The 13,539-nt window shown below is 34.1% G+C and overlaps 1 protein-coding gene across 2 annotated transcripts in view; it reads left to right on the top strand.

Moving 5' to 3' along the window:
- The window catches only part of LOC120623516 (voltage-dependent calcium channel type A subunit alpha-1), a 45,775-nt gene extending 43,588 nt beyond the window's left edge, over nucleotides 1-2,187 (top strand). Inside the window, exons 37-40 of one of the 2 annotated variants that reach the window (XM_039889567.1) lie at nucleotides 173-253; nucleotides 971-1,164; nucleotides 1,747-1,856; nucleotides 1,938-2,187. In XM_039889567.1, the coding sequence (XP_039745501.1) occupies nucleotides 173-253; nucleotides 971-1,164; nucleotides 1,747-1,856; nucleotides 1,938-2,157 (605 nt within the window). In that variant the 3' untranslated portion in view covers nucleotides 2,158-2,187. Of the gene's footprint in view, nucleotides 1-172; nucleotides 254-970; nucleotides 1,165-1,746; nucleotides 1,857-1,937 lie in introns of those variants that run through there. The other variant, XR_005658710.1, reaches the window with a different exon arrangement.
- Nucleotides 2,188-13,539: the final 11,352 nt, after the last annotated feature.

Raw genomic sequence — 13,539 nt, 5'->3', positions numbered from 1 at the left:
TAGAAACTTTCCCAACCTGTCCGATTCCATCCCCAAAAGACGATTAAAACCACCTTTGACAAACGTCCAAAACTTTAAGAGTCACCTTTGTGAGTAAAGAAATTAGGTCGGTAATCCGACGGGCATAGGATATAGCGTGGTGGAAGGTACATGAAGGTATTCCTGACAGCAGGGAAGGAGTGGAGGGCGCCCTACCCCACGACCAGCCTGAGCCAGCCCTCGCGATCGCCCAGCCCGCCACACCACACCTACGGTGAGATCCACTCGCCTCACACAGCGACACTTCGCCCACGACACCACACCACAATACGCAGTCTGCTTAAAGCAATATATACCTACCTACTTACCTAAGAGACACTACTGAAATTAATAATAAAGCTAACACTGCTTATTTCAAACATTTCAGCACCCGTTTCAGTTGTGGCTCTTACTGTCTACAATAAAAATATAGTGGTTTCAAAATTCCATCAAGGAAACTTTGCAAAGCGGCACAAGTTAGATACCCCTCCTAATCTTACATAGTAAGATTATACTTACACGACGATTGATTGTTATATTATAAATTATAAGAACTTCGAAATTCAAACTCTATTTCTTACGTCGTTAAACCAGATAATTGTAAAGCAAAAGGTCTGAAGTGAAATGTTTCATTTAGTAATTTAATACTGATAAGAGACCTTTTGCTCCTTGAAATATAATCTGTTCCTAAATTATGATGATAGATTTCGTTGACCGCTGTGCGCATGTTCTACATGTGGGGAACGCTTGCAAAGAAAATTGTTACGTTTTATTCATAAGAAAATTGTTTGCACATCTGTTTGTTATCCCGGCTACATAATTTTCTTTACAGTCTTAATTATTTTCCTTTCTTTTCTTCTTTCATCTTATTATTACGCCTCAAACATCATACAACAATGTTAGTAATTGCAATTGGCCAGATATTAGAACGCTCAAATTATTCAAAGAGCAGTTTGGGCATCAATAGGTGGAGACCGCGAGCGCGAAAGAGAGCGAGAATGGCGGGAATGGCGCGAGCGGTCGTGGGAACGCGAAGGGGGCAGGCGAGGCCGCGGCCGGCAGCTGCCTCCGACGCCGACGAAGCCGTCCACGTTACATGTTAAACAACAAGCACCGTTTTCAAGAATCAGCCATAGTCCTTCGCACGTAAGTAGATATATAAAAAAATAGTTCCGGTATATTCTAAACTTCTAGTTGTTCCACACTTCTGTGACATAGGCAATATTATGATATGTTTACTTCTATGAAGTACACGTATCCACGTAACAATTTATGCCTGACCTGAGAATGCTCCGTTTTCGGAGCGAAACATGCGTAGAGGGTACATTGCCAATCTGTTTGGTGTGGAGTATAAAGATTGAAGATATTAAAAATTACACCATACAGATTGTCCTGCTTTTTGCGAAATATATTGCTATATTCCGTCAAGCTTAATTTTTATATATCATGGAAATCCTCAAAGTAACGCATGCTTCTATAGCAATACTTCTATGAAGGGTTAGGTACGTATGAACTTATCTTAAATTTGTTTTTTATCACTCTTCAGTGTCTGTTATAGCCTGCTGTGGGACTGAGATCTATTGACCAATCGAACAGATATTTACCTAAGGATAAGTCGATATCAGAAGACCAAAGCCTTGGTTTGACGCAATTGTGAGAAATATGTTCACTGTTTCAAGGCATTGTAAGTTTTGTTCTAACTCTTAATTCTATCCATTGCCTCGACAGTTATCATTGAGGCATACAACGAGAGAACCGTTAGAGCCTTTGCACGACGAGTACGAGTACGGCAGAGAAGTTGAAAGACTGATACACCGAGACTATAGATCTAGAGAAAGGTGAGTTCTATGGCTTTTTAATTTTCCACTATTGGTCTACTGGATTGAACTAACTGTATATAACATTTGTGTTCCGAAAAGTCTCAATGAAACCGGGCGTGAGTTCGGCAGGCGCGGCTGGGGTTACGAGACGGAGCGCGGGCGCGCTTACGAGGCGCCGCTGAGCTACGAGGCAGCGCTGGCGTTGGGGCGCGGCGGCGGGGCGCGCGCGTTGCCATCGCCCGCCGCCGCGCCGCGCCTGCCCAACGGGTACAAGCCGCGTGCGCGCCATTCCGACTCCGACGAGGACGACTGGTGCTAGCGGCGCCGTCGCGCGCGCTCCCAGTGGGACGTGCGCGCGCCCCCCGCCCCCGACTCGCCCCCCCTGCACGCGCACACGTTCTGACGCGTCGCGCCCCAGAACAATTAGCGCGCTCGCTCGCGCCCGCGTGTGTCTAGTCACGGACGACTTTCGCCGCTCGCCGTTCGGACGCGCCGCCGCGACCGGCCCTCCGCGACCTTCGAGTGACCGAATTCTAGTATTTACAAAGTTTTGGAAAATTTAATTTTTAATTCGCTAAAATTTTACTCTTTGATTTATATTACGATTAAGATATTCGAGTTGCGAAACAGTGCCAGGCAACTTGTTTGCGCTAGGATTTTTACATAAAATGAAGTTATTAGTCTGTATTTTAAAAGTAAACTTTCTATATTAAATTTGCACTACATAAAGTCTACATAAAAAATCGCCTGCTGGAACGACAGACGCCGAGGTCCTCGCCGGCAACGCGGACGGTCGCGCGACGGCCCACAGATCAGTCACCACAGTCCGCCCGCTCCCGTAGAGCAACGAGCTCTCTGGGATGCCTCACCGAGCTCGTTTCATGTTGAAATCAGACTGTGGGAGAACCTAGTATTGTATCGTTGGAACAAATGAAAAAGTACTAGGAATGTATAAAATATTTACATAGCGAATAATTTTTACTTAGTTAATATATACTAAATAAAAAGTTGAACATTTTTTATTGAATTTGCTGTCCTTCCCCAAAGTGCTTTATATCTATGAGTATGTTATTTAAATTTAAATACAATTAAATAAATAAATATGAATTGTATGTAAACTTTGATGAAGTACTGCAGAATATTATTACTTAAATTGTTAAATCGTGTGTAGGCCAGTCAATAGGTTTACTAGTGTTTTGTTACATTTGGAAATGGAGGTTTGTCAAATCTGATCCACTGAATTCTACTGAATTAAATAATCATTTTTTTACTAATCTAAATAAACTACTTATAATTGTATAGTGCCTCTGTTATTATTTTTCTGTTTTGATAATATACGCTAACTAATTTAACAAGACCAAATGTGACAAGATCCTTTAGGTAGCCGCTTGACTGGATTAATAATGATATATTATTGTTTAAATAGATTTTTTCGCCTGATTAGTAAGAGTATTTTATATTATTTAGGTAACATTTAATCATCCATAGACCAAGTATATTTAAAAATGTTTAAATTTTGAAAATTTTAATAGAATATCAGCATTGAAATAAAAACGGCATCAAAATTACCTTCAGAATCGACTACAAAGTTAGGTTAATAATTATATTTAAAAGCGATAACTTAAAACTACTCCCATAGTGTTCACTATGATAAAATTTGTAATTTAAACCATTATTAAAATAATTACATACTTTTAATTCGCTCCAAAAGCTTCACCTTAAATTATAAGCAATCAGTAATTCAATTTGTTAAAACTTTCTGAATATGAAATCTAGGGAGTTGATGGCAAATTTCTCTTCTCTATGGTTTTTTTTAAAGTCCAACAAACGTATCTGGCCTGGGATCAGCGGCGCTATTATGACGTGCGAAATGTTAACGACTTCAATCAGGTCAAAAGGTCAATAATATTTATGTTTTTTTTTATCAACGATTTAATTTTGTAATACAATTAAATCATCATACAAGGTTCAAAACTTTGATTATAAAACCACTGCGGTCAACATCCGAAATTATATCGCATTATCATTTAGGTTAAAAAAAATATATATGACGTCCTGCGGGCAGCAGGGTATTATTATGCTTTGTCTAATTTAGGATGATAATTTTGGCAGGCTCGCCCATAAAGTTTTGTATTCTTATCCAGTGATTCATTTTACAGATAATGTCGTACTTCATAGATGGTTACCGCCCACTTAGTGAATGGCCCACGTATAAAGAACAACTAAGTAAAGATTATCGAAATCATTTGTGAAATAAAATAAATCTAACATTCAAGTCATTCCTCTGCGGTGGTTTCCAAGACGTTTTAGATTTTATTTAGTTTTACATAGTTTATTTTAGGTTGTATATATAAAGCATTCAATCTACATTATTATCTTACATACACACATTTAATAGAATACACATAATAATTATTTTTTGTTAGTATTAAAGTTATTTGCAATAAAAAAATATTTTTTTTCTTTTAAAATTAGAAGTCCATTGATTGCCAGTGGCGTAGCGGTTAAAACTGGGATGGGAATGATTTTATCAAAAAAAGAAATGTGGTAGGTACTAAATGTTTTGTATCATAAATTATAATCTGACCATACAGCATTGCCATGAAACTGTCGATTCCAAGTTCTATGAAAATAATACTCGGATAGGATCGCAAACGCTTATGCAATACCTCATGCCTTATGTGACCTGTCAAAATTATCATCCTAAATTAGACAAAGCATAGTATTTGAAGATGAGAGTATCGAAACTGGAAAGTCGCCAAAACTAATTCAACACTAAAAGTAAACAGCGGTATTACATGTTAAAACACTTTCAGAACTAAATAATATAAGCTTGTTAGATTGAGTTACATTACACCAAGAATCTTCCCAGATTGTATGCTTATTTTTAAGCTTCCTTTACTGTTTTCCTTTTCTTGGATATTATGCAACAATCCTTGTTTAACCACCTACCTTATCGTTTTAGACTTCTTGTTTTAACAAATAACAGTCCGACGTATTAACGATCGACGCTCGAAAAATCAACGATATAAGACTTCGTTAACTTATTCGGCCACAAATGAATCAAATACTGAAATTGCCAACATCTCCCTAGAGCCACCTGATGACTAGACATAATATATAATCGAAGGCACTGATTGAATTGGTTTACCACTTAAACGTTAACGGCCACGAATAACCTGTAAAGAGGTCATAGTTACATCATACTATTATATATTTTACTACAAAATATTTTCTAGGCTTTGTTGATACACCGGTGAAGTTTAGTATGCTAAATAAAAGAGACCGTATACAATAAATCGAGAAAAGATCAGATTATTTTGACATAGTTATTTATGATTTATCCTGTAACAACGGTAAAATATTCACAATCTTGGAAGCTTGTTTCGACATAAAAACCTTTTAAAATTTTAACCCCTTCTGGGAGTGTAATATAAATTTATGAAATAAACATATGAATTTGACCGTGGTGCCATTAAGACCTGAGGATGGTTCCATTATGAGGGCAACACCGCCATTACGATATTTGACGCCTACAGTTTAACAATCTGACATCCTTTTTTAATATACAATAACATAAAGTATATTATTGGATTACTACTATTATTGTTTAATCTATAATATGCAAATACCAGTGTTAGAATGTTACAGGTTCTCAGAGTTTTCATTCAGTACTTTTAAGATGCTCATAAACTTATCCAGTATTCTTGTGTTTTACATTTGAGCTGATTAGGTTTTACGAAATATACATATTCTTTCTTCCAAGTTTATGTCTCTTGAGGCATCCATAGAGAATTATAATTTTTCTGTTTCTTTTATTTGTAAGTTAATTTAAATGATTCTGATTTTGAAATTATACTCAAGTACCTATTCCAATATCTTATCCTTCGACCCATTACTGTACTAAAAATTAGATCCTGTCAGATCGAAGCTCTTAACGTATGCTGTAAGTAGTAAGCCAATTCCGACAGGTACGATCACTGATGTTCATCTTGTAAGAACTAAACCAGGTTAAACTAAACCTCCATTATCATATTCACTAAAAGCGTGAGCAATACCTCGAACATTATTATTGATATTGGCTATAATGTTAGTAAGTTCAAGACATTATAAGTCTGTTTAATTTTTAAACGCTTGTTGTAGATTATGATACTAGATTTTGATACACTTGGTCAAAAGCTTAGTGAAATTCTAATTCTTGATTTAGACTTAACGTTTAGGAGCAATTTTAATAGTAACTTGTTTTATTGTTGGATTCGAGTTCTAGTTAATTAGATATATTTTTTCTACAAGAATACAATAGTTAATGTTCGAGGCTAAATCGTTAAACCATAAGATCGTAACGAAGCATGCTATAGGTTACGTACAAAACTTAAGTGCGTCAAAATTGTAAATAGATGATTTTCTGTGATAACATTATTATGAATGAGGTTAATTATTAGAACTGTGTGATTGCATAGGAAAGTTGTTAATTTCACGGAGACGCTGTGTTCGAAATGGGTGTAAGCTCTTTGCAAACGTTTGTTACTGCTGTCAAAAAAAATGTTCGTTTATTAACGTTATGCATGTCTTGTGACTAAATTGGAACTTTATGAATGATGATTGCGTGGTTATTTTGACTAGCGATGATTGTAGGTACAAATTTTGTATAAAGAATTGTTATGTTCTTTTTTATAATATAAAGCCTTTGAGTAATAACGTACTACGTATTAGAGACGAAATTGCAAATCTTTTCGTTAACTGGGCTGCAAGTAACAAGTAACTATATATTTCCTCTAATACTTACTGTACAACAGTAGGTAAATCATACTGAAATTCGGTGTCGGCATAATTTGTCTTCATGTTTCGAAAACTTGCTACTATTAGTCTAGCTAATTTTATTCCTTTTGCGCCTTTTATGGCATCCATGGGAAGATGGCAGTCGTATTCGAAAATACGGGACGGAATAAATCAAATAAACACGACATTAATATTTTCGTTTCGTTATTTTATGACCAAGAATTTGTTATTTCTTTTGTAAAATACTTACCATATTATCTAGTGTTGGATTGACCACCTGCTTTAGAATTTTTGCAAAGTCATCAACTTCAAAAGAGTTTATTCCATGTCACTCAAGAATAACAAACTGGTCAAAAACTTAATTTTAATACCGAATTTAAAAGAACATTTATTTAAGTGTGAGGTTTAATTTAATACCGTTTTGTCTGCGAAACTCTAAGAAAATTATGGAGGTTAATAATTAAAGCCACAATTAAAGTCACGGCCTGCTTAAACATAGTCCACGATTCCACGATCTTTAACATCTCATGGAACCTCAAGTTTTTTTCCGCCGCATTCCGCATAGACCCCATTCAGGTCGACCCGTAGACTCGTTATCGACCACTTTGCGTATCATCGCTCTAGTACCTAGTACATTAATACACAATGTATAAAGCAAAATCTTTTTAAAACAAATACATTGCGTTGCAACTAGTGGGTAGTTCATAAAAAAAATACCGTCTCCATTCATTTAATACTCTTAATTCTGATATTGGTATTATAATAAAATTGAATAAACATAAAAAGTGATTTAACCACTTGTGTGCACAGTCAAAAATTTTTTACTCCTTTACACGCAGCTCGATTCAATAGAATAAAACCAATGGAATATTTCTATATTCTCTTCGATATTTTTTACGACAAGTAACTTTAACATAGTCGCGACTCTTTGCGCATGAACATAGAGCCAAAATCTGTGGAAATGAGTTATCCAACACAATAACTGAATAGAAGATATTTTAAGTTCGAGGATGTGCACTTGACCAGACATCATATAACGCATCAGATATATATTTACATATATAAATATAATATATATATATATATATATATATCTTTGGACAGGGTAGACATTTCAAAGGCACATGATATCAAACAGAAAATCCCCCTGCATTATGAATTGTTCAAAAAAATCTTAGGCATACTGCCTATATGAAGATTATGATTTGAGAGATTTTGTGCAAATATGAAGAACATAGTGAAGAATACAGTGCATACCATGGACTAAGACCGCTTATATTATCCTAGAAGGGATTAAATAATTTTTCATTGATATTTTTTTTGCTGTAACCATATTGATTATCGGTGGTACAAGTACATACTCAATTCCATATTTTACATATTTTTAGTCGTCGGTGTACTACAAAGATACTATACAATTAAAAAAAATTATAACTTAGCCGCGATATAAATACAGATAGGTACAGAATGAGACAAAGTTTTAGTTTAAGCAAATATTATGGAGCAATTAAATTCATGCAAATTTTAACTTTATTTTTTTGGTATCATACTGGGTCCACTAATTTTTAAATGTCGTAGAAAACTTGAAGATATTTAGTTCACACCGTACTTCATATGTGAACAAAAGCACTGCATCTCTTAAAGATTTTTAGTTTGTATTGTAAAAGTATTTTCCCTTTTACGACATCTTGCCTGTTAGTTAGTCACCCTTTACTGAATATGAAACGCGGGATATTGAATGGACGGCGTTAATTGCGTAGACGCTGTTAAAGTTATTTGTCGAAAATTTAACAATTGTATATAGTTATTGTTCGCAGAATACCTTAAATAAAACGTAGCTTGACTCTGATATTTAATTTAAGTCCAACAAAATACGTAAACAAATTAATGTCCACACACAATGACTTATCAAGTTATCGTAAACAAGGATACCTCACTCGCGCGATCCTTATAAATTATAATTAAAATTCAATGATATTATTGCTACTAATAAAATGTGTTCAAAGATAACAAGTGATAGATTTAAAAAATGTAAATATAACAATGTTGATTGATATAAAATACTTTACTTTAATGTTATTTGTTTGCTTAAGTTCACTATGATTTTTATAGATCTTACAAGTGTGGTAAGTCGGTAATTAAGGTAAAGGCTCGAAAATTATTAATAAATCCGTAGGCGAAGGTGTTTATAGCGCCGAGATTATAATTATCAATGCACGCTTGTATAATACTATGTTTTTCAATACATTTGTAAAGAAAATAATAAGAAGCGCACTGAAAGCTGTAAGGACGATGCAGTATTTTAAACTACCTATATATTACAATATTATAATGTATCCCACAACACGGTGTTTATTCAAATTCTAATTCAGAAATGTCTTATTCATGTAGACCTTATCACAGGCACTAATGAAGCGAAGCGTTCAAAAAATTTTTAATTGGTATATTCAAATTTTTCTTTTGGTGATTTTTAAAATATTATATATATATCTATCGGTTTTAAATCATATTTTACACTATAATTTTCAGTAACCCAGCAAAAATACCTTTTCTTTAGGTTGAAGATGATCAGAATTGAAGAAGCTTATTCAATTCTAATTTCTTCCAAAGAGTATTTATCTTCGAAAATGAAATATAATATCCTCAATGGCTTAAACTCTGTCTCATCTGTCGAGTATTTGGAGGCCATAACCTTGACCGCTGATTGCAATGTACTAACTTAGTTCGTTATTTACTAAATTTACTGCGTTACATACGCATTATGATTATAAACTTCACATCAGCCTTAATTTTCTGTATACAGTTCTGGACAACAATCTTCAGCTATCGAGCAAATGTATTGAAAAGTATTTTTTTCAAATTAGAATACTTTTAAATAAAAAACGTCACTGCCTCATGAACATTTTCTTATACAACAACACCTTTGTTTACATTTTTGGTCGTAATTTAAAAATCAGGGTCACATGTTTGTGTCAAAATATTATGTCCGTTTATTCTATATTTTATAAAATAAATTTATCCTATATAAATTGTTTAATTTTAAGATGTTACAGTTTGTTTATCTTTGGGTATATTCAAATTAGATGCCTAAACCAACAAAGTGGCAAAAAATTACATTGATAGACTAAGCCTGTTACTAGATACAAGATGGACTTTTCCGTTAGTGGGCTGTCATTTTGGGTTGGAACGTATTGTGTATGATATTAGAATCTACCAATCAAGAGCTTTTTATCCATACAATTTTATTACGAGCGTAATTCATTACATTAGTTTAAAGAAACTAGTCACAGTACTGCAGCCGCTTTGCTGTTATGAAGGTCGTATGTACTTCATAGCCAGTGCATAGGGTAGGCTTTGAGGGCCGACCAGGGCAGGCAAGATGCATTAAGGTCGTATCATTTCGAAGAAGACTGGTATTCGCCGTAAGTTTTTCATTGTATGGCCTGAGAACCCGCTCAACAAGCTACTGTTCAAAGTCCATCTTCCTCGGATTATGCAGGCAATAGTATCCATAGTCCATAGTTCACGGTCTTTGACCATCGAAACTTAATGCAGCTACTTTGAATGCACCTTCAAAAATGTATTTGGTTACAATTTAGAAGTCTATAATTTATTGAGTTGCAAATTTTTGTTGTAAATTTAATAATTTTACGTTCAATAATAACTTTTTAGATTGTATTGTATTTGTTTATGCATTAAAAGTGTGGCTGCGAAACAGAGTAGGTAAACATTATTAATATTTTATGAATGGTTTTACAAAACTACAAACTGATTTTGAAATTGCTTATTGATTTGATCATATAATTAATAATAGCTACGCTGTTAAACATTTAAAGGTATTATTTGCTAACATAAGTCGTGCTACGCGTTTAAGCATTCGTCATTATTCGGCGAATCCGGGCAATAAAAGACATCGAGAACAAGCCCATTAAGCTTAGCCGCCAGTGCAACTAGCGGCCAGCCGAGCCGGACGGTAAAACTCAACCACCGACTTTTTCAATCGATCAACATTCTTTCAGTAGAGCTATGAATGTGGAATCCATAAAGAACAAAATTGAAATTGTGCTGATCCAACCCAAACATGCCAATTCAGCAAAGCTTTGCCGAACGAAATTTCGGCTTGCGTAGCCGATGTCAAGTTTATGAAGAAAATGCCTCGGGTTTCTAACATATACTACCGAATAAAATATGCAGCCCAAAGCGTGTAGTTCGCAGCGAAATAAGTGTTACAATATAACTGGTTAACTACCCTTGATCTCAGAGTGTTAGATTTCTTCTGTGTAGTTTTATAATTTAAAGGATTGACATTACCCGAATATTTATATTATTGTTATTGTATAGATGTATGAGGGTTTCCGTTCTGTCATTGGGGTGTTAGAATACAATAAGCCGATGGACTTTCGATGACTGAGTGAATAGTTGCGGAGTGCGTCCTGCTTTAGTGTTCGTGATACCTTCTTATAACTAAAGTCCATGTCTTCTTAACTGTTTTTTATTCTAAACAATATTTTCATAACTTCTTATTCAAAAATATGTTTCGAAAATACCAGAAAAAAACAGTAATCTAGATACATACATTAATTTTGTTTTTTATTTTATTTATATATAATATATTTTAATTCTGATACAATTGTTCAATTGTCTATTTTTAAAATATACGTTTAACGTAAGTTTCGAAAAGATTGTTTGTTTTATAAGAACGTTAAGAAGCAATGAACTATCAGCTATGCATACAAATTTAAGACGTGTAAATATTGTAATATATACGCGACCGTTGTGTAGAGGTCGTTGTGAAAAATCTAGTGATATATACTAGTTAATAATAACGTTAGCTAGGTAATCTCGTCCCCAACTGTCCTTGAATTTAAGTTGGGTGTTTCACTGCCTTAAAATAATGAAAAAAATCGTTCTATGTAATAGTTACCTTAACTGCAGATAAGGGCATTTCAATATTCTTATACGTTTTTTATCATTCGACAACATGCGTCACTGTTATTACGTATTAATGTCAGTATCTTTTATAAATAGGTTAACTTTACGGTTTACTTAATTTGTTTGCATTATATTTATAATCTTCATCTTTAATAGTTCGATATTATTACTTTTTGCGAATCAAATATTTGTCAAAAGGTAAGTTATTATTTTGAATAATGAATTTGATAATTTATATTAAATTAAAATTTTGTTAATTATAATATTTATTTTGTGACGCAGTTAGATGAGCTAGGTACAACGACATTATAATAAGATAAACAAAGCTTGTTGAAAAGGAAAAAAGCCAAAAGGGCCAAAAGTAGATTAAGGTAAAATTTTTTTCCTGGGTTGAGTTGCTAATGGCGAATTTTGTGGAAAAATATTGTTGCAATGGAAATATTTGGCAAAGAAAATAAAATGTAATGAATGGAGTCAAAGTGATATTTGATTTGTTACATATAATAATAATAAATGTAATAGGGCTGTAAAATTTAAACAAACCATGTGCGTTTTTTCTTACAGAAACCTAATAATACTGCGGAATAGCGGAACTAATTAAAAATGAGGCTTCCGACATGCTTGTTGGGTCGTAACAGTCACTAGCGAAATAAGTGAGTCATGTCAGATGACTGCCTTATATCTGTGTCTAAACGCTTTACCAAAAAATAATATTTTATATTTAATAAATAATTATTATTACTGTTAATTTAGCATAGAAAGTTCATCGGCACCGAGAGCGCACCATAGATAAGTTTTTTTGGTACGAGTCAACAACTTCCGATAGTCATCATATTGATATTGTATTAATAAAGAACCAACTTTAACTTAGTAATTAAGTAATTTATTATCCTAAAACTAAATACTATACGCATGTTTTCACTATACCTACTGGTAAAATCGTTATGTACAATACGACAGAGCTGATGTTTTATATATGAATTCTTGCTCGCATGTAAAATTTTGCAGAATGAATCATATTATAAGATTGTACAATATGAATAAATGCAAAAAAAGACATTTCCTCGATAATGTGTGTTATGTTTCATTTCCAAATTTTCTTACACCTTAGCCTACGTCGCAATCGACCTTCTACAGAATAAGGGTCTCCTCTCAGAATGAGAAGGGTTTAGGCCGTTCTCCACCACGATGGCCAATGGCGTTTTGATGTATTTCAAACGCCTCTAAGAACATAAAGGAGAACTATCAAGCATGCAGGTTTACTCAGTGTCCTTCATCGTTAAGTCAATTGAATTCCTTAAAACGCTCATAAAGTCAGAGGTGCGTGGCGGGGATCCACATCCAAAAGAACCTAAAGCCGACGGCCTCACCACTAGACTATGACCGCTTCTATCAAAATAACGTCAATATTGGTACAGTGGTTGAACCGATCATGGGTAACAAACAAACGATATTTACAATAAACTCCATCTAAAAAATTACTTTTCCATATTTTTCCTACACGATACAAATACTTACAGAACAAATATTTAGTAATTTTTTTTTAATCCATAGTTTATTACACTCCACTGGTGGACTAAAGGCCTCTCCTAATGGTGTATGGCTTGCCTATAATCACCTCGCTGGGCAAACGGATAAAATACAAGTAAAAAAATAGTTCCTAATTATATTTGATGTTAAGACAGATTGAACAGATTATCTACTTTAGGCTAACGTAGATTGTAAATAAATATAATAAATAAATATATTACAACACATCGCCATCTAGCCCCAAAGTAAGCGTAGCTTGTATTATGGGTACTAAGATGAATGATAATTATTTCTATAATAATGTACATAAATACCTACTTATAATAAATATATATGAACACCGAGACATTGAAAAATATTTATGTTCATCACACAAACATTTTCCAGTTGTGGGAATCGAACCCGCAGCCTTGGACTCAGAAAGCAGGGTCGTTGCTCACTTCGCCAATCGGCCGTCGAC

The sequence above is a fragment of the Pararge aegeria genome, chromosome 4 (assembly GCF_905163445.1).
Source record: "Pararge aegeria chromosome 4, ilParAegt1.1, whole genome shotgun sequence".
Classification (NCBI taxonomy): Eukaryota; Metazoa; Arthropoda; class Insecta; order Lepidoptera; family Nymphalidae; genus Pararge; species Pararge aegeria.
The sequence above is the reverse complement of the archived record's forward strand: the minus strand, read 5'-3'. Positions and strand labels throughout refer to the sequence as shown.